This window comes from Indicator indicator, chromosome 11 (genome assembly GCF_027791375.1).
Source record: "Indicator indicator isolate 239-I01 chromosome 11, UM_Iind_1.1, whole genome shotgun sequence".
Lineage (NCBI taxonomy): Eukaryota > Metazoa > Chordata > Aves > Piciformes > Indicatoridae > Indicator > Indicator indicator.
Genome location: NC_072020.1, coordinates 17,326,910 through 17,353,486, shown reverse-complemented (window position 1 = coordinate 17,353,486; position 26,577 = coordinate 17,326,910). Strand labels below are relative to the sequence as shown.

Here is a 26,577-nt window from a genome sequence, read left to right as displayed (position 1 = left end):
TGATATGATCCAGATGCCACTGCTGTAGGCAGGGGGATAGGGAGCCACAGTCTTGTCCTTAATCTGCATCTTTGTCGTGCTGTGGCAGGGCAAAAGGTGAAGGCATCATCTTGCCTTGTCTCACTTCTGTGGGTATTTACTGAGGGATGTGACAAGCTGTCAGTTTCTTGTCTGTGTGAAAAGTGACACTTTATTTCCCCCCTCCACTGCAACCCTGCCTGCAGCCATAGATTTGTGTTCATTTCCCTAGCAGCTGTCACAGGGCTCCAGTGCAAAATCTGCTGGGGGTGTGGCTATAACTGTTCTGTTCTTCAGGAAGGGATGAGGTATGCCTTGGTGTTCTCTGCTTCTGTTACAACACTGGAGGCTGTATGTCAGATCTGTGAGGAGAGTTTTCCCTTCCCATTTTGCAGAAGGTAGAGTCAAAACATGTAACTGTCTTAAACACTTCAGAAATCCTGCAGGACCAAGCACAAATAACTGAAGTGTCTGACCCTAAAGAATAGCTTAGATCTGTGGTGAGGTCTGCACATCCAGGCTGGGGCACACGGCGCACACTGCTCTTTCTGAGGTGTCTTAGGCAAGGCCCAAGGGTGAGATGTGCTGACACAGCAATGTGAATTCAAGGTGACCTGTGCTGCACAGCACCTCACGGTGGGTAGGAGCTGACTTTACATTCAGTTGTGATATCTAGAAGCAAGAAAGTGTATGTGAATAGAATGTAAACAGCGCTGTTAGTGGAAGGAAGGTTTAACTAAAGACAGGCTCCAGTTAGTCACCATTTTTATTGAGAGTGCTTATCTCCTTTCTTTCACTTCTGCATCCAATTTACATGGAGAAATTATCCTCTGCTGAGGAAGTGGCTCAAGAAGGTTTGGCATTGTTGTAATGACAGCCCAGGGTCACAACTTCCTCCTTCACGACACCAGTAATTATGTAACTGCATCAAAGAGAAGACAGGAGCCAAATTAAGAGAGAATCAGGGGTAGTTGTGAGCTGCTCCCACCCTGCTGCTGCTGTGCTGTTGCTTCATTGCTGTACAGCTGATGGATGCTGTGATGTGCAGTCTCCAGTTGGGGTGCCCATGGTGCCCATATATTCTTGCAGGAGTTCCCAGCTGCCTCCTCCTTTGGGTCTGAACAGTAGTAGCTGCTTACATAGCAGTGCCTCTCCAGCTGGCTCTGCACCAAGCCTGCTCAGGGAAATGTCCCTCCTTTAATCAAGTTAATGTCAGTGGAGATTGCCATCTCCTACCATTCTGATATCTCTGGCACAAAGGAAATGCTGTTTCCTCTCTCTGGAGGATTAGGCAGCATTCAAGACACTCTGTGAAGACTTGCATTGTTGCTGGGTGCTTGCCCTTGTCCCCTTCCTCCCTTGAGGGAATTGTTGCTCCAAAGGGGTGCCTGCAAGGCACTGCAGGCTGTTTGGCATCTGCTCTGTTCCTTTTAGTCTCTGCAAAATGCCTGCATCAGAAAATCAATCTCATCTGCTGCTTGGAGAGGAGGTCACTATGCTCACACCCTCCACAGCACTGTCACAGCATTCCTGCAGCTCTGGTCATGCTGGAACTCCCTCCCAGTCCCACCTGCTGGCACTGGGAAACAGTGTGGACGGCAGGCTGAGCTGGAACAGCTCCTGTCCCCAAGTGTCAGCGCTGCAGTTGCACTGCAGGCAATGCCTGCAGTTTGTGTGGGAGATGTCAGAGACAAGCCTCCTGGGTCCCCAGGTGCTGGGCACACAGAACCCTTCCTCATGGTGGGAACCATGGAGGCAGATCCATCTCCTTTCTGGTGGGCTTGCTCTTGAGAAAGCTGCATGTTACATGTGAGTATCTTCTAATGTGTGGACCCTTGTCCAGACTAGGGCTGGATGATCTTCACATACCTGTCAAACACAAACCCCCCTCAGCTGCCTTCCTCCTTATCTGCTTGTGGCTGTGACCATGCTGATTCCCCAAGTGGCTCAGTCCACTTGCTGGAACAATTCTGGCTACAAGTCACCTCAGCAGCCTTCCCTGGGCTAGGCACTGTACCTCGACTCCCTTTGTTACCAAAAACAATGTGAAAAGTTTGGAGAAAGGAAAGTATCCTTTCAGTTCCAATTTGGACATGGAAAATTCTGCTGCCCACCCCAGAAACACCCCCACACCCCCATCATGCCCACCATTTCCAGGGAACTGAGATACTTCACATCCCAGGAGAGTTCTGGCAGTGTGAGTGCAGGGATGCCTGCAGGGCCTCTGGTGTCAACAACTCCCTGCAAGGACTCACCCTGTGGGAGGGGAGGAAGTTAAAGAATGGGAGGAAACAGGAGGAAAGGCCAAAGAAGCTAAAAGGGAGGCTCGGGGGACACATTTCAGAGCAGGGGAACATAGTCCCCAGTGACTTGTGCCCATCCCCATGCTAAAGAAGGATGATCTGTCAGGCTCCCAGGGTCTTCCAGGGTCTTCCTGGGCAGGGTTTTCTGAAGCCTTATCTCCTTATCTCCCTTATCTCTTCCTGCTGAAGACTGCTTCTTCTCCTGGTATATGAAGCTGGGTGCTAAACCAGGCTCTGCTTCACTCCTACACACAGTGTGTTCCATCACTCAGGCTTTATGTGACAGGAAGCTCTGAAGAGTGGGATTCTGCCAGGCAGTGGGTGGAGGGCAGAAGACCTTTCTGTTACTGGTAGGAGAACAGGGAAAGGGGCTTTGTATGCAGGAGCATTTCACTTTTACAAAGCTGAAAGTTTGTGTTTTTTTAATGTGAGTATTTTAAAGGCTTGAGCATTCCCATGCATATCTGGAAAGAGACACCTGAAGTGTGGATGCTTTGGCTCTTGCAGGCATCAACTGGAATTTGTCAGACTGACCATTTTGCCTGTATCTGGATCCTTGCTAAGCTCATGTGTTCTGGCACAAGGTAACTTAGGGTGTAAGGGACCTGGAAAGGAAGCTAGAGAGGAGGGAAGGGAAAACAGTTCCTATTTCTCCTGTTGTCCTCTTACAGGTCAGCCAGCTATGGCAAGATCTTTTTGTGGCCCTTTGCTTCCTTTCTCAACATCTTGCTAGTAAGGCTTGGCTGTGGAAGGGTCTGTCCCTACCTCTGGGTTTTGCAGCCCTCTTGTCTGCCAGGCTGCCTTCACAGCTCAGAATCAGCAGCTCCTTGTTGGTTGGCAGCCAGTGGTTTTGTTCTGTTCATCTAGATAGAGACCAGGATTTCCTCTTGGAGGTTGTCATGATGATAATGAGGTCTCAAATCTTTCCATAGCCACCTGGTCTGCTTGGCCCCTTGCTTGAAAGTTCATTTTGCAGAGCTGTTTGTTTCCCTGATCCTCTGGGCTGTCCTTGCCCTTGACAGGGCTGTTTCCCTCTATTTAACCTCTCAGCTCCTGTAAGGAATGGGATTCTTGCAGGAAACCAAAGGGAAAGCTTTCCTGGTTGGCTGATGCTTGAAGGAGTGCTTTGAGATGCTCTGATGAAAGGTGTTCTGGAGGCTCAGGGAGCTAGTGTTGTGTGCTCAGCAGCCTAAAACAGGGTACAGGTGGATTACCTGTCTGATAGCAAGGTTTTACTGAGAGGTGAGGTCCATGGCCAGAGAGCTTTCAGTGGTCACCAGGCTGCTTAGACACAGAGATGTGCTCCAGCCTGCTGCTGGAGTGCTCCAGTCAACGCTGACTTTACTCCCTAGGAGATGCCTGACTGGTGGTAGGAAGGTGCCAGTGACCAGTGTCACAAAAGCACCTCTCAGAAGTGTTGCCTGTGCCCTTTTCCTGGTGAGGTGGAAGATGACTCTGTGCTGATTGCCCAGAGCAGAGCACGGGGGCAGGGGGGGGGGGGTGTTGGGAAAGGAGCTCCTGGGCTAGAAATGTCTGTCCAGTAGGAAGTGGCCCAGCAGGTAACTTGGCTAAAATCCTTGGGTTTTGTTTTTATGAAAGATGTTAAGATTAGAGTGGCTGGGGAAATAGATTGCACCTCTTTAAATGAGCCTCCTTTTTCTGTAGCCCTCTGAAGCCTAGAGCATATTTTTAATCATCCTTAAATGGTGCTTGTTAAGGAGAAGTGAAATTAAAGGGTATTTTGGGATGTGCCTCTTGCTTTAAATACATTCCTTGTAGGTGGGGAAATCTACAGCTGTGTGCAACCACACATGCTCAAGCTCCATTAAGGCATCCTTGTGCACATGGTTTGTGTGCAGGTTCCTAAGGCCATAGCATCTCACAAACCATGCAAAAAAGGAGAGAGGTGATTTCCAGCACCTCCTGAAGTGCTGAATAGGAGCATGCTGGGCCCATTGTGAGCATGGAGGGGTGAAAATTCACTTGAGAAACAAGTCAGAGGGGGGTTGGATTGAGGCCACTTCTTAAATGTGCAGTACACCCAGGGAATGTGAAGTCTTCAGCTTCAGAAGATGCATGTGCTCAGCCTCTGGAGGAGCAGATCTTCAAGGGCACAGTGGCTGTGGGAGAGGTCCTGCTTCATGCTGGAAGGCATTTTTAACATGTGTGATGTGCTCCTGAAAGCCCAGAAGTGTACAGACTTTGGGTGCTGGCAGTTAGGAAATGCCATGCAGAATTTTGTCTGTGAAGAGCAGATTGAGACTGGAGATGAGAAAGAAATTCTTGACAGTGAGGGTGGGGAGACACTGGAACAGGTTGCCCAGGGAGGTTGTGGATGCCCCCTCCCTGGAGGTGTTCAAGGCCAGGCTGGATGAGGCCTTGAGCAAGCTGGGCTGGTGGGAGGTGTCCCTGCCCATGGCAGGGGGTTGGAATTGGATGATTTTTAAGGTCCCTTCCACACCACTCTGTGATTCTCCTCAGAATTTATACCTCCTCTGTGCTTGTTAGGTAGCAAGTTATTTAAAACCAAACTGCAAGAGTGCTTCGATATTTGAGGCCAGTTGGAAATCAGCCTCCAGCACCATACTCTGTGAACCAAGAGGAGTTTTTGAGAGCAGAACTTCTGCAGTCACCATGAGCAGAGGGGCAGCAACATTCTCTACACAGGCACTGTCTCTCAGCCTGTCTTCTCCACAAAGGTTTCCATGAACTGGAATAGGTTGCCCAAGGAGGCTGTGGGGCCAATCTCTTCTCCTTGATGGCAAGCAACAGAACTAGAGGAAATGGATGCAAGCTGCACCAGGAGAGGTTTGGGCTGAATGTTGGGAGATACTTCTTTACTGAAAGGGTTCTCAAACATTGGAATGGTCTGCACAGGGCAGTGGTGGAGTTGCTGTCCCTGGAGGTGTTCATGCACTGTGCGTACCTGGCACTTAGGGACATGGTTTAGTGTTGACCCTTCAGTGCTGGGTTGAGAGTTGGACTGGATGATCTTTGAGGTCTCTTCCAACCAGATTGATTCTGTGACTCTGTTCATGCCCGCTCCCTGGAGGTGTTCAAGGCCAGGTTGGATGAGTCCTTGGGCTACCAAGTCTAATTGAGAGGCATACCTGTCCATGGTGTGGAGGTTGGACTAGATGATCTCTGAGGTCCCTTCCAACCTAAGCCATTTGAGATTCTGTGAGCCACAGACGTCTCTTCAGGAATTAAATGAGTGTTAATTAGTCCTGAACTCTACTCAGTACACTCTCAGTGGTCAGAAAGAGGAGATTCTTGTTTCTGAGGAAGGAAATGGACTTTGATTTGTATTTGAGGGCCTTGCCTTCAAATTTGAGTGCTTGGGCAGAAGGTTTGGAGGGCAAGTATGAGCAGAAGTTTAAGTGTGAGATGCGATTTGGAGAAAAAAACCAAAACACTCTAACCCTTCCTTAAAAGCTTCCAGAACCTAGATTTGAAGTTATGCTACCCATTCACTCTGATTTCCCACCCTAAACTAAGCACAGCCATCAATGTGCTTCCCCATGCATTCCATCACTGATGCCTGCTTCTTCACAGCTGATCCTACTGAACATGCAAATTCCAGCTGCCCAGTGTCTGCTCAGAAATGATCTACTAACCATCCTCAGAATGAGTTTCCTCCATGGACAGCAGTGAAACACTTGGCTGGGGCTGGTTTGGGGGCTTTATTCCCTTCCCAGGATTTCTTCTGCTGTGAGAAGTGAAGATGTTACAAAGCATCCCGCTGTGTTTGGGCAACACCTCCTCTGCTCCTGGATTATTTTGGTTTGTTGGTGCATGTTTATCCTGTTTTCAAGTGTTTGTGCGACTCACCTCTTCCTCCATATTTTTTTTTGCTTGGTTTGGGGTTTTTGTTTGGTTGCTTGTTTATTTGTGTTTATTCTTTGCAGTGTTTGGAAGAGCCTGACTGCTTTGCTTTTGCCTCCTTAGGAACAGGAACTTTTTGTCTTGTGCATTGCTGAAGGTTTTTTTTCATCTTGAATCTCACAAGGAAAGCTTCTTCACCACAGAGAAACTTTTAATTTCAGTTTTTTTAATCTTTTGAGAAGTTTTTGGACAAAATGGAGTATCTCAAAGGTGATACCTGTAAGGTGGAGAGAGATTCCTCATCTGTTTGAAATTACTTGTTCCCCACCCAGAGGGAATGGAGAAGAGACTCAGTGTGGCCACATGGTTTGAGCATGGCCAAACTTCTTGCCTGGCTTTTCCTACAGGTGTTCTGTTTGGACTGTGTCCTCTGCACCTTGAGGAGAGCAAAGATGAAGCACCGCCTTTGTCCTTCTTGCTGAGGAGAGAATCACTGTTGGTCTCAGCCTGGGGTTGCTGTGAAAAGGGAGGAGAGATTGCAGAGAAGGGGTTTGAGCGGTGCCTGTGGCCAGTGGGGTGTGGAACTGGAGCCTATCCCTGCCGCTGCGCCCCAGTCAGAGGGTGGTTGGGGGCCAGTTTGAGCACTGACGCTGTGATTAGAGAGCGCTCTGAGGAGCGCTGCCAGCCAGGGGCAGTGCTGCTGGCAAGAGGCTCTTTTAGCTGTCAAGGGGACATAGCTGTGGTGTGTCCTTTTCTGCTGCACGCAGCAGGTACAGCAGCGCCTCGCTCCGCTGCTACACAATGCAAACCTGGGCTTCATTGCTCTTACCAGGGCTGTTGGAAGGGCTTTCTCCTTTTTCATTTCCCCCCATTCTCTTCCCTCTTCTCTTCCATGGCCTTGTCAGCCGCCAGCAGGGCCTGGCAGAGCCGAGAACGAGAGGAGAAGGGGAACAAACAAAAGCAGAAGCGACCCCGCCAGGTACCGCTGGCAGCTCCTGCCCCTGCCCGTTTTGAAACCAGGCGCTAGATCTGCGGGGTCGCTCTGCCGGGGGGGTAGACGGGGCCAGCCCCGCTCGGGCACGGGGCGGGGACGGCAGCGTTACACAGCCAGCAAAACCCGCGGCTGCGGCGCCTTCCCTCCGTGCGGTGCGGCCGCACAAAGGCCCGGGGGTGCGGCGGGGAAGGAGGGAAGGGGAAGGAAGGAGGGGTTCCCCCGGAGGCGGGGTTCCCCCGGAGGAGGGGCCGGCAGCGGCAGGCGGTGAAGGAGCGGGAGGCAGCGGCAGGGGACAGCGGCGGCAGCGCTAGCAGCAGCAGCGCTAGCAGCAGCCGCCGCCGCCATCGCCATGGAGCCGAGCGCCAGGCGCGGGCGCGCCGCCGAGGAGGGCCCGCGGCCCGAGGAGGAGGAGGTGGACCCCCGCATCCAGGTGAATCCCGGCCTGGCCTCGGGCGGGGGGAGTCCTGTCGGAATTTATCTTAGTGCCTGTGTGGTGTCTAATGGCTGTCAGAGCCACGGCCTCCGGCCCTTGTTTCCGCAGGAACGCGCACACCCGCGCGTGTGTGTGTACACGCGTGTGTACACCTATGGGCATGCACACGCGTGTGTGTGTCCGTGTGCATGTCACACGTATGTGTACGCACACGCATGTGCATAGCCATGACCGTGTGCGGGAGGCGGCGCGGAGCAGCCCCGGTGTCCGGGCGCCCGCCGGCCGCGGGGGAAGCAGCCCCGGTCCCGATCCTTTGTTACCCCACAGCCCGGGCTCCGCGATGGCCTCTCTTGCGCCCCGATCCCTGGCTAGAACAGGGTGACCCTGATCGCCGACAGGGCTGGTGCCCAGGAGCTCGTAACGGGGGGAAACACCGATTTTGAACGTGGTTTTAAATCATTAGTACTCGTTTAAAAAAGGAGCCTTAAGGGAAGCTGCTGTTGCCTCTCTACGAACGCCTTCTGACATGCCCTTTTTTTTTTTCTTTTTTTTTTTGGTGGTTTCTGAACAAAGCTTTTGAGCCCCAAAGCGGGCCATGACCGACTGCCCGGTGCTCACCGCAGGTCGCCGTGGCCCCCGAGCTGAGCGGTATTTTTAGATCTCCGCAGATTGATGGCTTTTGCCTCCAGCACCGCTGCGGCTGCTTGCCACGGGTGCATATAGGCGTGTGTGTGTACGTTGCTGAGGGGATTTGAGCCCTGGCACAGGGCCTCCTCCTTGCTGGGATCGCCGTTCTTCCCTTCATCCCGACATTTCTGTTCCAGAGCAGTCGCAAAATTCACAAGCCATGGTTGCAGAGAGTGAGGCCCTTGGCCAAACGGTTCGACCAGGTGATCTTTGGGGTCCCTTCCAACCTGGCATTCTATGATTCTCTGGAAAAGCTAGCCTGTTACTGCCCTGATTTTGTGAAGCTGAGCTCCCTTAGTGCCCAATGATCTAATTTTGGCCTCGGGTTCTTCAGCTTATGACACGTTCCCACGTACCTGGATTGCACACTGCTGGCAAATAGGGCTTTTGTTGAGTTCTGTGTGCTTGGGAACCAGGCTGTGCCAGCCCCAGGAACTGCAGCGTTCTTAGCAAAGGGCAGTTGGGCAATTCCCCCATGAGCGCCTGCTCCAGAAAACACAGATTTGCAAATATGTATCTTCTGAATCCCAGGAGCTGGGAATGCAATCTGACCTCTGAGGAGAAAAGAGCTAAACTGTTGCAATTAATTCCTTTCTGACTGTAACCAGAGTCGTTCTTGTAATCTAGGGGGAAATGGCGCAAGTGACAATCAATTTACAGCGCTGGCTTTACACAGCTAAAGGCTTTGGGGAAGATTCTGTTACACTGGTTGAAAATTAAATAACGTTTGAGTTAGAGAACACCCCTGTCGAGGCTGTAGGATCTCACACGGAGTAGCACATTGCTCAAATAATGAAATCCACTGGATTCTGCTTCTGAGAGTGGGGGTTTGTGGTAATGAAGTCATTAAGAAGGAGCTTTGTTTTGATAGTAACTTCGTTTGTGCCAACACCGCCTCTAGTAAATATTTATTCGAGGGATTTAACACCTTTGTTTTTGCTGTTAAGAGACCAAAACGTTGGCTGCAAGGCAGGCTATGTAAACATAACCCTGTGTCCCGTGGACTGGTTGTGTGCTGGAATGGTTTGGTAAAATCCAGACTCAATGGTACTGCTGCTGCAAGCTGTACCTCTTATCAGTGCTGTGCTCTCCCTGGACGTCTGCTGTGACAGCACCAGCTTTATGTCAGTACTCCTGGGAGGGGTGTGTATATCTTGCTGGGCACCAGCAGATAGTGGCTGTATTGATTAACAAGACAGAACTTGCTGTACCTTGTATTTATGTTTAATGACGAGGAATGAGCCAGCACAGGAAATGCTCTGCCTTAAAATGAAACTGTAAAGCTGCTCTGATTGTTTTTCTTGTCAGCAACAGTGGCAAAGTTATTCTAAATGTCTCAAAGTTTCCTCTTTTCACTGAGTTTGTAAACCACAGCCCTTGTATGCTGGATGAGCCTTCTCAGATTATTTTTTTTCCTCCAAGCTTTTGTTTGGTTTTAATGTGTATTTGACTTTTCTTTCTTTCTTTCTAGGGAGAGCTGGAGAAATTAAATCAATCTACCGATGCTATCAATCGGAGAGAGACGGAGCTGGAGGTACAGAATTCATCCTTTCATTTTCCTTTGCTGCATGTTGGATTTTATGAGCAGCAGGACAGCATTTTTGAGTAGATTCCATCCTGAGTGGTAATTTGACAGCAAGAGTCTGGTGGTCGTTTATCAGGGGTATGATTTCAGCTAACAGTTGGAACAAAAAGGAGGGAAGTGGAGGGATGTAAAAACCTGACATGGAGAACCCCACTCTGCCACTGCCAAACCCTGGTTTTAGTTGCTGAAACGAAACTTGGACAGGTTCTATTTTTACAAGTCACTGTTTTGGGTTGTATTCCTGTTGTTACAGACAGTGAACATTTATTGAGTTGAGAAATGTTTGCCATACTGTTACCTGCCAGGATCTCCTGCTTGGTGGCCCTTTGGGGTTTTTTTTAGCTTGGTAGTTTTGATTTTTTTCCCCCTCTTTCTGAATGAGGAAACGAATTGAAGGAAAGTTGCAGGAAAAGATTTCCTAGTTGGAAAAAGAGGTCTCCTTGGGCATGTAAATCTAATAGAAGGTTATGAAGATATTGTTTCTAAAGCCCCAAATTTGAGCTTCAGCTACTTGGAAGTCATTCTGAAACCCTAACAAATCAAAGCTAATTGTCCTACTTCTTTGTCTATACATTTTCTTCTGTTAACTGCAAAACAAAGAAGATAAAGCTAGTGGAAGTGTAAGATGAATGTTGGTAATGTTGGAATATTCATAGAATCATAGAATGGTCTGGGTTGGAAGGGACCTTCAAAGGTCATTTAGTCCAGCTCCTGTTGCAGTAAGCAGGGGCATCCTCAACTAGATCAGCATGCCCAGAGCCCTGTCAAGCCTCACCTTGAATACCTCCAGGGATGAGGCTTCAACTACCTCCCTGGGCATCTTGATTGCTGTATCAAAACACTGGGGCTGCAGTGATGAACACTCTAGAAGTAACATTTGTAGATTTTTGTTTTGCATCTTCAGAATATCAGAGTCTGTGTTTGATTTTGTATTGTTTTTGTTTGTTTGGTTGGTTTTCCCTTGTGTGTGTTTTTATGGGATGAGTACCTGGAGCATGGGATGGTTGCTGGTAGTATTTTGAGATACTGGAGCATCCACTGTGTGTGCACCAAGCAGAACATAGGGTTATGAACTTCTCTGGGGACAAAGCAGCCTTGTCACATGGCTGTTTTCTTCTCCCTACTCATATGCATTTTTCTGTGCTTTGTGGCATGTAGATAATGCATTTACTGGCAAATAAACTTAAGTAGAAAGAGGTATTTGTTATGCAAAATGAAACTATTTCAGCTGCAAAAAAACCCTTCAGTGTCACTGGCTTGACTTCATGAGAGAGCTGGTCATGGAATCAGTGTCAATTCAATGGACTTCAGGGCTCTTTATACAGGTAGATAGAAAAAAAAAATCATCCTGTATCTCTTCAGTCTCCTTGTTTCATGCTGAGGTACTGGAATTGAAGGATGGTGCTATGGATAGTTGCCTGGATTTCATCAATATTCTCCTAACCTTGTGCTGAGGACACATTATGAAGCAGATAGAACAGTAATAATAATGCAAATGCATGCTCGTGAAATAAGTCCCAATGGCTTCAGATGGGATTTTACTACTTGTGTAAAATTATTCATGTGTCCAAAATTATTCATGTGGAGCCTGAAGAAGTGAGGCTACACTGTGTGTGGCTCACATGATGTGCTCTAAGGGCTGAAAGGCTCCTGTCAAAAAAAGGGCGGTGTTTGCTCTGAGCTGCATCTAACACCTTTGTGTGCTTAGCCCAGGAGATGCCAGGCCTCAGATGGTACAGAGCATGAGCATGTGCTGCTTTTTTACCTTTATGTCATCAACGCAAGGTGCTGGGTGGTGCAGAGCATGAGCATGTGCTGCTGTTTTACCTTTATGTCATCAATGCAAGGTGCTGGGTGGAGCAGAGCATGAGCATGTGCTGCTTTTTTACCATTATGTCATCAGTTCCAGGTGCTGGATGGTGCAGAGCACGAGCATGTGCTGCTTTTTTACCATTATGTCATCAGTTCCAGGTGCTGGATGGTGCAGAGCACAAGCATGTGATGCTTTTTTAAACCTTTATGTCATGAAATGTTTCCTGCAGATCTGCCTGTAGTACTTACTGTAAGCAGTGCCTGATGGAATTAAGTTGAAATACCATCCATAGTAGGCTTTCATGGATGTTCCTCTTTGCTTTTAATCTAAAGAATCTTCTTGGGTTGAAGCCAGCTTGTTGTATCGTGCAACTGTGCAGTTTTTAATTTGGAGAGGTTGTCATTGCTTTTGATCTGCTCAGACTTTGAGGACAAATGCAGTTGAATAGTGTAAACAAGGCTTGATTTATATACACGTGGATAAATGCATTTTAAATGGACTTAAGATATTTGTAGAGGAAAAGTACTAAAAATACCCAACAGTTGTGGTTAGAGGAAAATCCCTTCATTCATACACTGGGCAAGAAAAGAAAGCTTTGACAAGCAGCCTTACAGGATAAATCCAGAGTTTGGAAGGTGGTGTTTAGAACTGGGATCATTCTGCTTCAAAGACTTCCCAGATCCTGGAATGCTGCTGAAAACATGGGTTTTTGATAGAGCCATGCTGAATTTGCTTTTGAAGATTTGCTGTTTTGATAGTTGGGAGCTACTGTGGGTCCCCTTTGCTACCTAGTTTGTGTTGCTGCTGCTTTTGCACATGATTTCATTAGAAGAAAGATGTCAACCAGACAGTGCAGTTTTATTTATCCTATTCTTCTGTTATGATTTCCCCCACCATCACTTTTTTCAGCTTTGATGGTAGCTGACTTTAATGGAACATGGACAGCATCATCAGGCTATTTCCAGGACAGGATGCTGACTGGCAGCTTCCTGTGGCATCACTTTTCGAGGTCCATACATTCCCACTGCTAAATTTTTCCCAGGATAATCAGGAAAAGCAGTGGGAGTGTTTGAGGAGAAGGTCTATTTCTTTGAAGGAAATTCAGAAAAAGCTGCCCATGTTTTACTGACTCGATGTACTCCCTGATAAGCAGGAAGAGTAACCTTGAGGCACCTTAGTGCTGTGGGCCTGTGCTGGGCTTCCTGTAGCTCTCCAAATGGGACTGCTGCCTGTCTCCAGTTCCCACCAACTGGGAAAAAGCTAGGAGGTGCTTCTAAACCCCAAGGTTTTGTTCTCACCATGCCTCAGGTCTGCATCTGCAAAACAGCATTCAAGATGCTGCTTTATCCAGTGACAGTGCTATGGGGGTTGGCATCAGTGGGCACCTCTAGGACTCTGAGCCCAGGCTCTGGTGCTGTCTGGGTGTAGCCACAGATGTGCCAGTGTTTGAATGGGGTGGGAAATGGGGTTTGCTGCTTACAGAGGTGAGAAGGTGGGGGCTTCTGTTTGGAGTCAGTCAGCCTGCTTTTCTTTTATTTTCCAAAATAAGTTCTGCACCCAAACCACCTGTGAGGGGCTGGGTTTACATGTATGGCATGACTTGAACAGATACCTTCAAGCCAGCCCCATCTATTCTTTTACTTGATGTAATTTCTCATTTTTCATTCCTTTGACCTATCTATTAAATACCCTGGAGAGATACCCTGACCTGCTGATGCTTGCAGCCTGTTCAGGAGCTGTGGGGCTGCTAAAGGGGCATTAAGTGGCTGGTAGTTATAGGCTGTGTTAACGTATTGCCTGTTAATGAATCTTTGATTAGGCTTGATTTAAAATCCATAATGCTGCTGATGCTAAGTGCAACACAGCCAAGAGATAAGGATCCTCTGAGGGATTTAACACTTGGCTTTGCTGATGTCCCTCTTGGTGTTTGAAGTGGCTGTGGAGAGCTGAGTGAAACATCTTGCAGTGGAGATACAAGTGTGCTTTGTTCCTTTTTCCTGGGAATACTTTTCCATCTGAACTGGCACCAGGAGCTGCAAATGTACCTCACAAAGGTGTGTGACTCGCCTGTGCAGCTAACACCATTTTGTCTCCTGAAAGTACACTTCAGATGCAACAACCTCAGCCCTGTGGGGAGGGAAAATACAGCACAAGCCATTAAAATTGCTGCTGAGGTCCCTGCTGTTCTCAGTGTGGTTCTGCTGAGCCATGGCTGCATGTACCTCAGATGCTACCAGGTTGGAGTAGCATCATCTTAGGACACAGGACTGTTAGAATGAGTCCAGAGGAGGACCACAAAGGTAATCCAAGGGCTGGAGCACATCTGCTGTGAGGAGAGGCTGAGGGAGCTGGAGTTGTTCAGTCTGGAGAAGAGAAGATTCCAGGGAGACCTTAGAGCTGCCTTCCAGTACCTGAAGGGATCCTGCAGGAAGGCTGCAGAGGGACTTTTCCTGAGGGTGTCTAGAGACAGGACAAAGGGGAATGGTTTGGTGCTGAGGCAGAGCAGGGTTAGACTGGATGTGAGGAAGAAGTTCTTCAGTATGAGGGTGCTGAGACTCTGGAATAGGCTGCCCAGGGAGGCCTCCTCCCCGAGGGTGCTGAAGGCCAGGCTGGATGAGGTCTTGAGTAGCTGAGTCCAGTTGAGAGGTGTCCCTGCCCATGGTGGGGGAGTTGGAGCAGATGAGCTCTGGGGTCCCTTCCAACCTGAGCCATCCTATGATTTTATGATTCTGTGATTCCATGGTTGGAGTGTTTGTGGTGCTGGAGACATGAGCCTGCTGGTGTTTGAGGGGAGGGAACTGCGCATGAAAGCCAGAGCTGAGCAGTGCTGCTTTCAAACAGGGCCTGGTTAGGATCCTTCTGCTGTGCTTGACGAGGTCCTCTAGGCCTGTTCCCTAGGACTGTGTTACATTTAGTCCTGGATGTATCCTAAAGGTCACTCTGGGCTGGTGCTGGCTTGAGCCAAAGCAAAGGAGAGTATCAGCTGTGGTGCTGACACTTCTTTATTTCAGAGACTTGTGAGCCTTGGCAGTGTCTGAAATCTTCTCAGAAGGGAGGAGCTGTTTCCTTTTCAGTTGCCCTTTTTGCTTCCTCACTAAAATCCTTCTGCCTGGGGTAAAGTTCAAGCTTTGGCCCTGTCACACACAAGAATTTGAAGGAGACTTAAAAAAACCCCAAATCGTCAATCTTACAAGTTCTAGAAAAGTGGGCTGTCAGTGGCAGGAATCTGCTTGGCCTGGACAGGCATCTCTGCAGAGACAGCTGCTGCCTTATCAGCAGCCCTCTGGGGCATTTCCCAGTGTCCAGAAGAGTGCTCAGATAAGGGAGGAGCAGCTCTCTGGCTGGTGTCCTGCTGGTTTCTGGAGTGTCATATATGAGCATGATGGATCTCTCCAGCTCTAGCAGGACAAATCTTTCTATGTCTCTTGATATTCTGCTTGTTTCCGTAGGAAATGGCTCCTGTGTGTGGGCTGCTGCTTGTTTTGCCTTCAGCTTTCAGCCAAGGATGAGTAATGAAAGGATCCTTCCTCTCCTGTGGCTCTGGAAAGAGTTTTGTCACCTGAGTCAAAGGGCTTCACTTCATTCACCTTCTTGAAACAGCGATGGAAGGAAGGAAGCCTCTAAAGGAAGGAGGAAGAGTTAGGCAGAGAAGTCTTGTTTTGGAAGGAGCACCCAGTGCCTTTCCCTGCCTGCTTTCCTCTCCCTTCTTCTAAGAGGACTAAAAAATCCCAGTGCATTTCTAGTCTCTGTAACTGTCTGCAAGTAGGAGCTTAGAGCAGCTTCCAAACCCCAATTTTTGTTGGTCTTAGATGGCAAATTAGTAGCTGTGTGGGGAAAAGCCCCAACTTTTGCTCTGTGCTTAAACTGAGATATTACTTAACCCCTTCCTTGCACCTTGTTTCTAAGCTCTGTAGTCATTCTGGTTTACTTGAAATGCTCAGGCACCTGAGATGTTGCAGATGTCATCAGCCTGTTTGCTCTAAGGTAGATTTCTGGACATATAGAATGATAGAATTGTTTGGGTTGGACAAACTCTCTAATATCATCCAGTCCAACTATCAACCCAACACCACCATGGCCCCAAGTGCCATGGCCACACGTTTCTGGAACACCTCCAAGGATGGGGACTGCACTACCTCCCTGGGCAGCCTGTTCCAATCCCTGACCACTCTTGCAGGGAAGAAATTTTTCCTGATATCCAACCTAAACCTCCCTTGGCACAATTTCAGGGCATTTCCTCTCCTTCTGTCACCTGATTGTAGGGAGAAGAGCCCAACTCCCACCTGGCTCCAGTCTCCTTTCAGGGAGCTGTAGAGAGCAATGAGGTCATCCTCAGCCTCCCCTATCTCCAGGCTTGCAAGTGCATCTCCAGTGTGTGTGTAATGGGAAAGCTCACCTGATTTCACACTTGGACACTATTGGTGCTGACACTGTTTCCAGGTGCAGCTGGAAGGCCTCTGTGGCAGAGGGAAGCAGGTATGGATACCACCTGCCTTTTGGAGATAGATGAAGGCTGTCTCTCAGTCAGCAGTTTCCCAGGCTGGTTTAATGGGTTGTTGGAGGCTATGCACATCAAATTGTCAGAAAGGTCATAGAGCAACCTTTGTAAATCAAATCTGGGTGTGCTTGGTGCCAAGATGCTTTGCACCTGTCTGATGAGTTAAACCAAAATTGTTGGAAAATCCACACTTTGTGTGATGGGCAGAAAGAGTTATGTGCCTGGTATCTGGCACCTGACACAAGCTCATCACCATCACTCATAAGAGAGGAAAGCAGGCCTGCTGTGTCCTCCAGCAGATGCAGCATAAGTGTGACATTGTGTTGCTCTGTCCAGGTTTGAGGGTGGATCTCCAGAATGCTGCGGTGTGGATGCCTGCTGTGGCAGGTGCAGTAGTGAACTTTGGCAGCAAAAGCATCCATGGGGCAGAAGTCTGGCATGCTCCCTGAAACTGTGCTTGTGAGAGCTATCATCTGAAAAAAAAGTGCTAAGTATTCCAGGAAGAAAGATGGTGGTGAGGCTGGAGCTCATGCAGCCATAGAACATGATGTTGGGAAGCTAGCTGTGCCTGTTCAGGTGATGCTGTGCCTGTTCAGGTGATGCTGTGCCTGTTCAGGTGATGCTGTGCCTGTTCAGGTGATGCTGTGCCTGTTTAGGTGATGCTGTGCCTGTTTAGGTGCTCCTTTATGTGCCAGAGCATGAGGCAGTGACAGCCTGGCTATGAACACTAGAAATTAAATGGGAGGTCTCCACCGCTCCTCTTGTTTGCACCTTATGCCACACATTGCGGGTAAAGTGCCTCAGTCAGCTCGTTTCTTTGCACTGCTGGATTGAAGGTTGGACTAGGTGATCTTGAAGGTCTCTTCCAACCAAAGATATTTTGTGATTCTTTTTCCAGCTTCTCAAAGGTTTGTCACCGCTCCATTTGAGCAGATCAAAACAGGGGATGTTGGGGACCTGGGCCAGGCAGCTCTCATCATCACCCTTCTGTAGCACAGTTGGTAACAAGGTGTGCTTGAATGAAGATGGAAGAGGGGAAAACCTGCTTCTGAAAGGTGGTCTGGGTGTCTGAGGTGGCCTTTCTCAGCTGCACTGCTTCTGTTGGAGCTCATCTGGTCTGTGTGTGTGTGTGTGTTCAGTGCAGCCATGAGAAAAACCAACCCACCTTGTTTCTGCAAAAAACCCCAGAAGTGGTGAGTGTGACTCAGAAGTTTGTCCCTGAGGCTGCACACTTCCTTCTGTCACTGACTATTGCTTCTGCCAGGAAAGCATCATCCTGCAAGGGGCTAGAATGCACAAACTGGGACTTGAGGGCTGTGCTTGAAGAGCTTCGTGGCACTTGCAGTGCTGTTTTGTTTTGCTCCTGGCAGTGAGTTGCAGGAATTGTCTTTTTGCTTTGCTAGGTAAAGGTCTGAGTGAGGCAGGAGCTTGGCAGAGTCACAGAGTGATAGAGATTGGAAGGGACCTCTGGAATCTGCTTTTCTTACCTACAGCAAATAATAACAACAGTCAGATGGAAAGTAGGTGCCCTTGATACAAAGCACAGCTGAAAAGAGGGGCTTCTTGTGGCAGGAGGGGACCTGGACCTTCCTGCTGCTATTGCTGCAGTAGGTGGGGTGTTTGTAAAGGACAGAAAACAGACAGCAGGAGGTGTCCAGTTGTTCCTGTCCATCCTGGCTTGCACTGTGCAGTGGTGTCTCCAGGAGAGCAGTACCAGAGATGTGCCACTCAAAGGTTCAGGAGATGCTGATTTGGCAGCCTGCTGAGGGGACTGGCCTGCAGCTAGTCCTGCTCTAGCTCTGTCTTGAGGAAACGTCTTTGCCGTTGAACTCCCTCTCAGAACTAGTTGCACTGCTGCTCGTTTGCTTTCTTATTAATTCTACAAGGTGTTCCCCCTGAGCAGCCCTGCCAGAGGTGACATCTAGCAGAGGCTTGTATAAAAGCTGCCTCTGGGAAACAAACACCCCTGAGATGCACTTCTGGCTTCCTCTTATTACCTCTGCTGTGGAATTCTGGCTCAGTCCAAACGTCAGTAACTGATTGAACGTGCCAGCTCCAGTGTGAATCTCAAGAGCATAGAACCATAGAATTGGTTGGAAAAGACCTCTAAGAGCAACCTGAAGGTGGGAACCAACAGGGAGGAATACATTTTGATGTTCTAACCTCTGTCCTTTCTTTCCTTTCTGCCATGCTTTGAAGGATGCACGCCAGAAGTTCCGCTCCGTGCTGGTTGAAGCCACAGTAAAATTGGATGAACTGGTAAAGAAGATTGGAAAAGCTGTGGAAGACTCTAAACCTTACTGGGAAGCACGGAGGGTGGCCAGGCAGGTAAGAAGTTTCTGCCTTTAAAAGCTTGTGCTGGTTGTTGAAGAGCACACAGCAGGAAAGCCATGCCATCAGAGTTGATAACATCCAAAGTGTGTGCCCTTGGCTGGCACTGGCCCATGTCTTGAGTTGCATTGATAGCAAAAGTGACTTTCTTCACAGCTGCACATGTTCTGCAGTCTAGGAACATAAAGTGTCAGTAGCAGAAGCCTTGCTCTGTTCTCCACTTGTTGTCAATGGCTTTTCAGAGCCCTGCTCCTTGCTGTCAGTCATGATTGTTTGAAAACGCAATGCAGGCTTTCTCTGCCTGCCTTTTCTTAAAGCAAAATGCTCAGCAGCTAACTGGCTGTGACTGGAACCTGCTGGGCAGGAGGCTGGAGTGGGGCAGAGCTGGGGAAGCCTGCAGGGTTTGGGACCAACTAGAAGGTGCTGAAGCAGGAATTACTAGATGTGGCTCTAAGGTGTGTTGGGTTTGTGAGAAACTGAGTCCTGCTTTCTGTGCTGTTATTGAGGCTTTGCCCTCCTTGCTTGATTACTGGTAGGCAACTAAGACAGCTTTTTTTTGGTTGGAAGGAGCCTGTGTGGCTGAGGAGTGGAAGCAGGGATGTGATCTAGTTGCTGCAGGGGATGTGAGAAAGCTCCTGAGATGTCAGGCAGCTGCTCACCCTGGGGAAAGAGCAGCTGCCAGCTGAGTGTGGTGGCTTAGGCAGTGCCTCTGCTTGGTGTTTCAGGTGGCTTTTGCTGCTGTCTGAGGCTTTTTTTGTTTTCTCCAAGGGGCAGGCTGTTGCTAGGTGCTACGTCTGTTTTCTCTTGAGGCAGGAGAGGAAGAGAAGGAGGGAAGGAGAACAGATTCTCAGAAGAAGGCATAGAAAAGGTGGGCATGAATGCAAGCTTTGTTGCTTTGAAAGCTCGTGAAGCAGGAATCTGGTTGATGGGATTTGGCATGCAAGATAATATGTGCCCATGCTGATCTTTAAATTGCACAGCATTGTTCTGGAGCCATTGTCTTGGGCGGTGGAGGGAGCTTTGTAGGGTTGTTAAGCTCAATCTTTCAGACTAGCAGTGGCAAAGAGGGGAACTCTGCTTGAAAGCACAGTGAGCAGGCCATCTACTGCTGATCTGTAACTGCTCTGGAAGCAGCCCCTGCTCATGGGACATCTGGGGAGAGCTGGATATAGACCAGCAGTGAAATGGAGAAAGGGAGGGGGTTAGTAATAAAATAAGAAGGAACTGTTTATATTTTGTTAATGAGTATGTTCAGTTTCAAAAATTAAAATCTCCCCAGCCCACTCTTCCATGGCATTTGTGGTCATGGAGTGCAAGGCACAGGGTGCAGAGGGCTGCAAGAGCTGGAACTGGAAAAGTCAGTGGTAGAAATGTGTACCAAAAAGTCAGATGACTGAGCTTTTTAAGATCAGGCACTGAAAGCAGTGAACTTTGTGCTCTGTCCTGAAGCTGGCAGGAGATGATATCCTGAGAAGGGATGTTTCTTTTGTATTCCTGTGTCTTTGGTGCCAGTGGAATCCACTCAGTCATGCTGCTCAAAGGTGCTCTGCAAGAGCATGGAAAACCAAACTCCTCAAGGTCCTCGGATTTGTACAACCACTGCTCTACAGCCTTGACCTGTAAAGTGATTGATTTTTCTGTTTGTTTGTTTAAATAGAGTGATTTTTTTAAAAACCATTTTTAGTAGGTAGGTTTTGTGCTGTCTTTGTTAGAGAGACCCCTATTTTCCTCTCAGTCTGTTCTGTCATCAGTTAGGTTGACAGGCCACTTATCTCAGATCTGCTGATTTGCTACACACTCCATTTTCTTTTAGTTCCTTGATAGCCTTTTTGTTTAAGCAGAGATTCCCCTTCAAACCCTTCATTTCACTGCTTTCCAGTTTGTGTTACAGAGCTGGTCATGAAGCAGAGCTCCCAGCAGGCAGAACCAAAGGGTGGGCTCTGGTTTGTCCTTGGCTCTGCTTTGCCTTTGGCTACAGGTCTAAAAACATCTTGACAAAGAAAATGTGAAGGCCAAGAGGGTTGTCAGCACTGAAGGACAGCCAATTTATCTGGAAACCAGAAGATGGGAAAGATTGGGACCAAACATCAGTGAAGCTTCTGCCTCTAGAGTTTTTCTACTCTTAATTTAGTCTAAAAAGGTTTTGCTTCCCTGGGAGGAAATTTGCTGTCTGAAAGCAGGAGAAGGGATGAGTGGATAGGGAAATAGGAAGCTGGAAGAATGTGGCAGAATATTAGTGTTTAGGTGCCAGTCCACATCTTTACTCTGATTTGTAAAATTGTAGAGAGATCATGGGAACAGCTTGATGTTTTCCAGGTCAGATTTGATAACCTCTAGCCTCTGAAGGAGAAGCTGGACATGAGCCAGCCATGGGCACTTGCAGCCCAGAAGGCCAATGGCAGCCTGGGCTGCACCCAAAGCAATATGACCAGAGAGGGAGAGAAGGGATCCTGCCCCTCTGCTCTGCTGCGACCTCCCTGCAGTGCTGTGTCCAGCTCAAGAGCCCTCAACACAGGAAGGACATGGACCTGATGGAGAGGGTCCAGAGGAGGTCACAAAAATGATCAGGGGTTTGGAGCATCTCTGCTACAAGGACAGGCTGAGGGAGCTGGGGTTGTTCAGCCTGCAGAAGAGAAGGCTCCAGGCAGACCTAACAGCAGCCTGCCAGTGCCTGAAGGGGCTACAAGAAGGCTGCAGAGGGACTGTTTGCAAAGGCCTGCAGGGACAGGACGAGGGGAATGGTTTGAAATGAGAGCAGAGCAGATTTAGATTGGATGTGAGGAACAAGTTCTGCACCATGAGGGTGCTGGAACACTGCAACAGGTTGCCCAGGGAGGTGGTTGAGGCCCCATGCCTGGAGATCTTCAAGGTGAGGCTGGAGAAGGCTCTGAGCAAGCTGCTGTAGTGGAGGATGTCCCTGCTGAGTGCAGGGTGGGGGGTGTTGGACTGGATGACCTTTGGAGGTCCCTTCCACCCAACCCATTCTATGATTCAGAGCCACAGGCTGCCTAAGAACACAAGCAGAGGGTTCGGGGTGCTTGAAGCTTCTTTGGTTAAATAATAAGTGAAAAATGCATGGCTGCACTTGTAGGGGAAAGGGAAGTGTCAATTCATGTTTGCTGTTCTTAGTAGAGGGAAGTAAAAATATGGTCCCTAAACTGAAGTCTTCTGGGAGCAAAGAGCTATGTAATCAATGTCAGGAATGCAGTTGTCCAGAGGTGCTGGGATTTAAGATGTTGCTCACAGGACGAGTGGCCTGGTGCAAGCTGTGCTGAGTTGTATCAAGGAGCTGGCTTTCAGCTGGCACCAGCATGACCCTCTGCTGGAAATGGTTCATCTATGAAGATAAAACCCATTGAAAAGGTATGAGGGCACTGATGGGTCAGCAAAAAAACAGCTCCCCTGCTCACATGCTTCCTTGGAGAAGTTTTAGGACCTTGAGGCCTTTTCTCTACCCACCCTTATCCCCATCTTGTGCAATCCTGTGTTGGCAGAAGATGATGAATTCAAAACAAAATAACTCTCCCATGAGAAAGTCCTGTAGCATCTTGTTTGTGCAATGTGTGCCAAGAGAGCTTCAGCTTGGGTTGTCCCAGGGTGGAACTTTGCTTTAACAAAACTGGTCCCCTTAGTGTTAGGATTGGAGTGCTCTGAAGTGGTGGGAGGGGGAATCAGGGTGCTATTTGTAGCACCAGAACAGTAATATTTGGCTTTTGTGGGGCTGACTTGAGAGCTGACGTTCTTGCCTCTGCAGAGGTCATGCAACTTCTGCCAAGACAACTTTGTGGTGATTCAAATTTTAATGTATTTCTGTTGCAAGAACTTTTTTATGTGTGTGTGCATTTGGCATACTGGCTTCTCATGTTCTTTAGTTGATATCATCGTGCACGTTTCAGTGGAAGAACTTGGCATATAGCAAAGAATTATGTGTCTATGTGAAATAGGTAGCCCTGGGCAGCCTGCTCTAGTTGGAAGTGTCCCTGCTGACTGCAGGGGGGTTGGACAAAATGACCTTTGAGGGTCCCTTCCAACCTGATGCAATCTGTGAGTTGGTGTAAGCAATCACAGTATGAAATTCCTGCAGTCCAGAAGATGGCCCAGGTTCTGAATGCTGGGAAGTTCAATCTTCCCACATCTGTTTGGTTGGAGGTTTTGGGGGTTGATTGTAGTTATTTGTTTGCTTGCTTGTTTGTTTGTTTTTTCTAGCAATTTGCTTCCCTCGTTTCCTGGTCAAAGAATTAGCCTTTTCTTGCCCAAAAGTAATGGGGAAGAAGGGTGAGGATGCCAGGAAACATTAATGATGTAAACAACAGCACAGGTTTTTAATCTCTGTCTTAAGCTGTTGTTGACTTAGCATTTTGCAAGGCTGGGGCTGGAGATGCCTGAGCATGACTGAGAGAAGTGTGCTCCCTCCCTAGGGCCAGGATGCTGTGAAGAAGCAAGTGTGGTCTGTTGCATTCATCTTTGGGCTGGTGAATGAGTCCTGTCCCTCCTGACTGGGAGGTGGTTGGGGCCCCATGCCTGAAGATATGCAAAGTGAGGCTCCACAGGGCTCTGGGCAACCTGATCTAGTTGAGGATATCCCTGCTGACTGCCGAGGGAGTTGGACTGGGTGACCTTTGGAGGTCCTTTACAACCCAGACCATTCTGTGCTTCTCTGTTCCCATGTGAGGTGGAGCTGCCAGGCTGCTGCAGAGCCCAGGTCAGTGAGGGAAGTGAAAGCTCTCTGGGGTCACTGGGTGAGAAGGGCCATTAAAGCACTGCTGCCCCTACGTCATTGCTGTGAGCTTGGGGCCAAGCTGCACAGGAGGACTTGGCCTTTCTGCTTTGCTTCTGCTGGAAAAATATCTGATAAAAACCTATTCCCACCCAGCCCCACAGAGAAAGCAGCCCCTGCCTTTGTAGTGCCCCTAACCCAAATACAAGCCCTGGCAGTGTTGCTTTCAGTGAAGCTTTCACTCCTGTTGCTCTGCTCTTCTTGCAGTGAGGCAAGATGTTTTGTCCCCAGTACTGACTCAGACTGGGAGTGTGTGTGGATGCTTTGCTCGGCTCCTGGACTGAGTTTATTTGGGTGGGACGTGGGTTTGCTTTGTGATGTTCCCCTTGACCTCCACCTCATTCAGCTTTTACAAAAGAGTGTCAGAAAACTTGCTTCAGGCAAGCCAAGTCACATGAATGGTGTCTCTCACTAAGGGACCCACCTGCAGCAGTGCTCAGACGGCAGTGTGCTGCAGGATGTGTGTGTCCTGCTTCCTGTTGGGCTGCTCTCCCTGGTTCTTCTCATCATGTTGGTGTACTTCTTAAGCAGCACCCTTTCATCTCAAAAGCCTTGGAAGAACACACTGGAATGTCCAACAGTCCTTCCTGCTAAAGCCTAGAAGGTGCTGCTGATGGACAACCAGGTAGTGTTCAGCAGGCTCAACTCAGCTCCCCTGCCCTGGCCACTGCAGCTTCTCATGTAGTACGACTCTTTCTCCTTACCTCCGTGATGTTCTCTCCTGTAGTATCTTATTCTGGATTGTCACATTTGAAGGTATCAGCTCATGGGGTGAAGAATGATTAGGGGTGAGCCTTCAGGTACTCAGCAAAGGTCTCCATTCTGCCTCTTTTCACAAAACTGTCAGGTGAATTCTGCACCAAGGGGCTTGATGAATCTCGTATCCAAAGGGAATCAGGATGAAAAGCAGCTGCTGCAATCTTGTAGAACAGGAACTGAGGAGGAACTGAGCCACTGGATGGTGAAGGGGGGAGGGCTGTAAGCAGATCAAGGCACACTTGCCCAGGTGGGAGACTCTTCCTCAGCAGATGAGACTGACACCATCCTTTGCAGAAGTCAGAGCTGCAGGGCCCAGAAACGAGCAAAGCTTTCCAAAGTGGCCTTTCCACCTCACTTTCTAGGTGTTGTGTCTGAAAGTGGTGTGGCAAGTGTGGAAGGTTAGAGATGGTGAAAAAAGCTTTTAAATTCACAGAATTTGGAGGTTCGGAACTGCCAAGCATCCTTAAAAACTAATTGGGAACTGGGAACTCTGCTCCTGCCAGTGCTGCTTCCCATCCAAATTCACTCAGTGACTGAGAGCTAACTGGATCATAGCACCAGCTGGCTCTGCTGTGGACAGGAGGGTGATAACTCCTGGGTCCAGGTCCAGTAGTGGTGGGCTTACAGGCCTTCTCCTCTGTTTCCTAGGCATTAGAGGTGTAAACTGTAGGTCTATTTGAGGTAGCCATGTTATGAGGAATCTCCTTCTTCACACTGCTTTTGTGAGCTGAAGTCCTCATGCTCATGTTTAAGACAATTTGAGAAGGCTGATTTGTGTTATCTGGCAAGCTCCTCTTGGCAAAAAGAGGTGGAGGGAGAGGGAACTTGAGCAGCGAAAATTAAATGTCAGCAGAACTGAGACAGATTTGCATTCCCGTGTGGCAGCTTGCCACAGAGCCAGTAAAAAGCAAAAATCATTGGCACAGTTGCAGTGCAACAACCAACTGACCTTGCCTGGCTCAAGGATTGTTTCTGGTTAACTGCTTAGCAACCAAAAATCTATCTGGTGGGTTCATCTTTTCAAAGCGAGGATCCAGAAACTCGAAAACTGACTTTTGACAAACCTTCCACAAGTCCTTCCAACACCCAGCACCCAAACTCTGCTCTGCTTCCTGTGGCTGCATTTCAGTGCTGGTGAGTAAGGATGGTTGTGCAGTGCTGCTGCTCTGATTCTGGGCTCTCTTGTATCCTGCATTTGGACAAAGCTGCAGAAAATGATGTGTGCAAAAGTGAGGAGGGCAGATTTGGATGGGAGATTAGGAAGAAATCATTGACAATGAGGGTGGGGAGACACTGGAACAGGTTGCCCAGGGAGGTTGTGGATGTCCCCTCCCTGGAGGTGTTCAAGGCCAGGCTGGATGAGGCCTTGAGCAAGCTGGGCTGGTGGGAGGTGTCCCTGCCCATGGCAGGGATTGGAACTGGATGATCTTTGAGGTTCCTTCCAACCCAAACCATTCTATGAATCTATGACTCCTTTCAACGTGGGATTGCACAGTACCTCCATTGCCTCCTAAGACTATTTCCACCTGTGTTTGTGGTGATGAAGCCAGCAGAAGTTGTTTTGTATGGACATTGCTCCTCTGGCCATACAGGAATCATCCCAGGCTGGCAGCGTGGGTTGTGTTTCTGTGGTCTGTGTGCTGAGTGTGCCCTTTCATTGAAACTGCTGCATGGCTCCAGGCAGCCCCTCAGTGTGAGGACAGCAGGTGACAATTTCTGGTTTGGGAAGGTGGGGTGAATGGTGTGAGAAGTGGCTTGTTCTGGGGTGCAGGACAGCCCTGCAGAAGTGGATGTGAGCTGCTTCTAGACTGCTTAGGCTGGTGGGGTGGAGAGGGCTCTTGGAGGCAGAGGAGCCACTCCCTTCCTGACCTGGAGCTTACCTGGTGGTGGAGGAGCTTGATGAATCATAGAATCAGTCAGGGTTGGAAGGGACCACAAGGATCATCCCGTTCCAACCCCCCTGCCATGGGCAGGGACACCTCACACTAGATCAGGCTGGCCAGAGCCTCATCCAGCCTGGCCTTAAACACCTCCAGGGATGGGGCCTCAACCACCTCCCTGGACAACCCATTCCAGGCTCTCACCACTCTCATGGTGAAGAATGTGATGGCCTGATTAGCTCTGGGGCAGGCCAGCAAGGGAGGGAGGCAGGCAGCACAATCCCTGCCTGGGAAGAGCTCTCTGGGGTGCTCCAAAGGGAAAGGAGACATGGGAGGTGTCATGAAGGCAGCAGGGGAGCCCAGCTGGAAAGAGATGGTACAGCTGGTGTGCAAGAAGTGGTGCCTGGAAGGGTGCAGCTTGAAGGCTGTGGGCTGTATCTAAGAATTTTGTGTCCCCTTTCCCTTTCTGCTCCCTGTGGACCTGCTCTAGACATGAACCTCCTTTTCCCAGCAGCAATTCCATTTAGTTGTTACAAAACACATCATTAAATCCTGGGGGAACCACGTCGGTGTGATGTCAGCCCTCTGGTCAAGTGTGCAGTTCCTGTGGCTGTGGTCCCCAGGGGCATTCCCAGGACATTCATCTCCCTTTCCACACTCTGTGATCAGGCACC

General features: G+C 49.0%; 1 protein-coding gene across 1 annotated transcript in view; it reads left to right on the top strand.

The window, feature by feature from the left end:
• The first annotated feature begins 7,489 nt into the window (after window positions 1–7,489).
• Window positions 7,490–26,577, top strand: part of SH3BP5 (SH3 domain binding protein 5) — a 70,561-nt gene continuing 51,473 nt past the window's right edge. Inside the window, exons 1-3 of the mRNA XM_054384853.1 lie at window positions 7,490–7,570; window positions 9,732–9,794; window positions 18,356–18,484. Of these exons, the coding sequence (XP_054240828.1) occupies window positions 7,490–7,570; window positions 9,732–9,794; window positions 18,356–18,484 (273 nt within the window). The remainder of the gene's footprint in view (window positions 7,571–9,731; window positions 9,795–18,355; window positions 18,485–26,577) is intronic.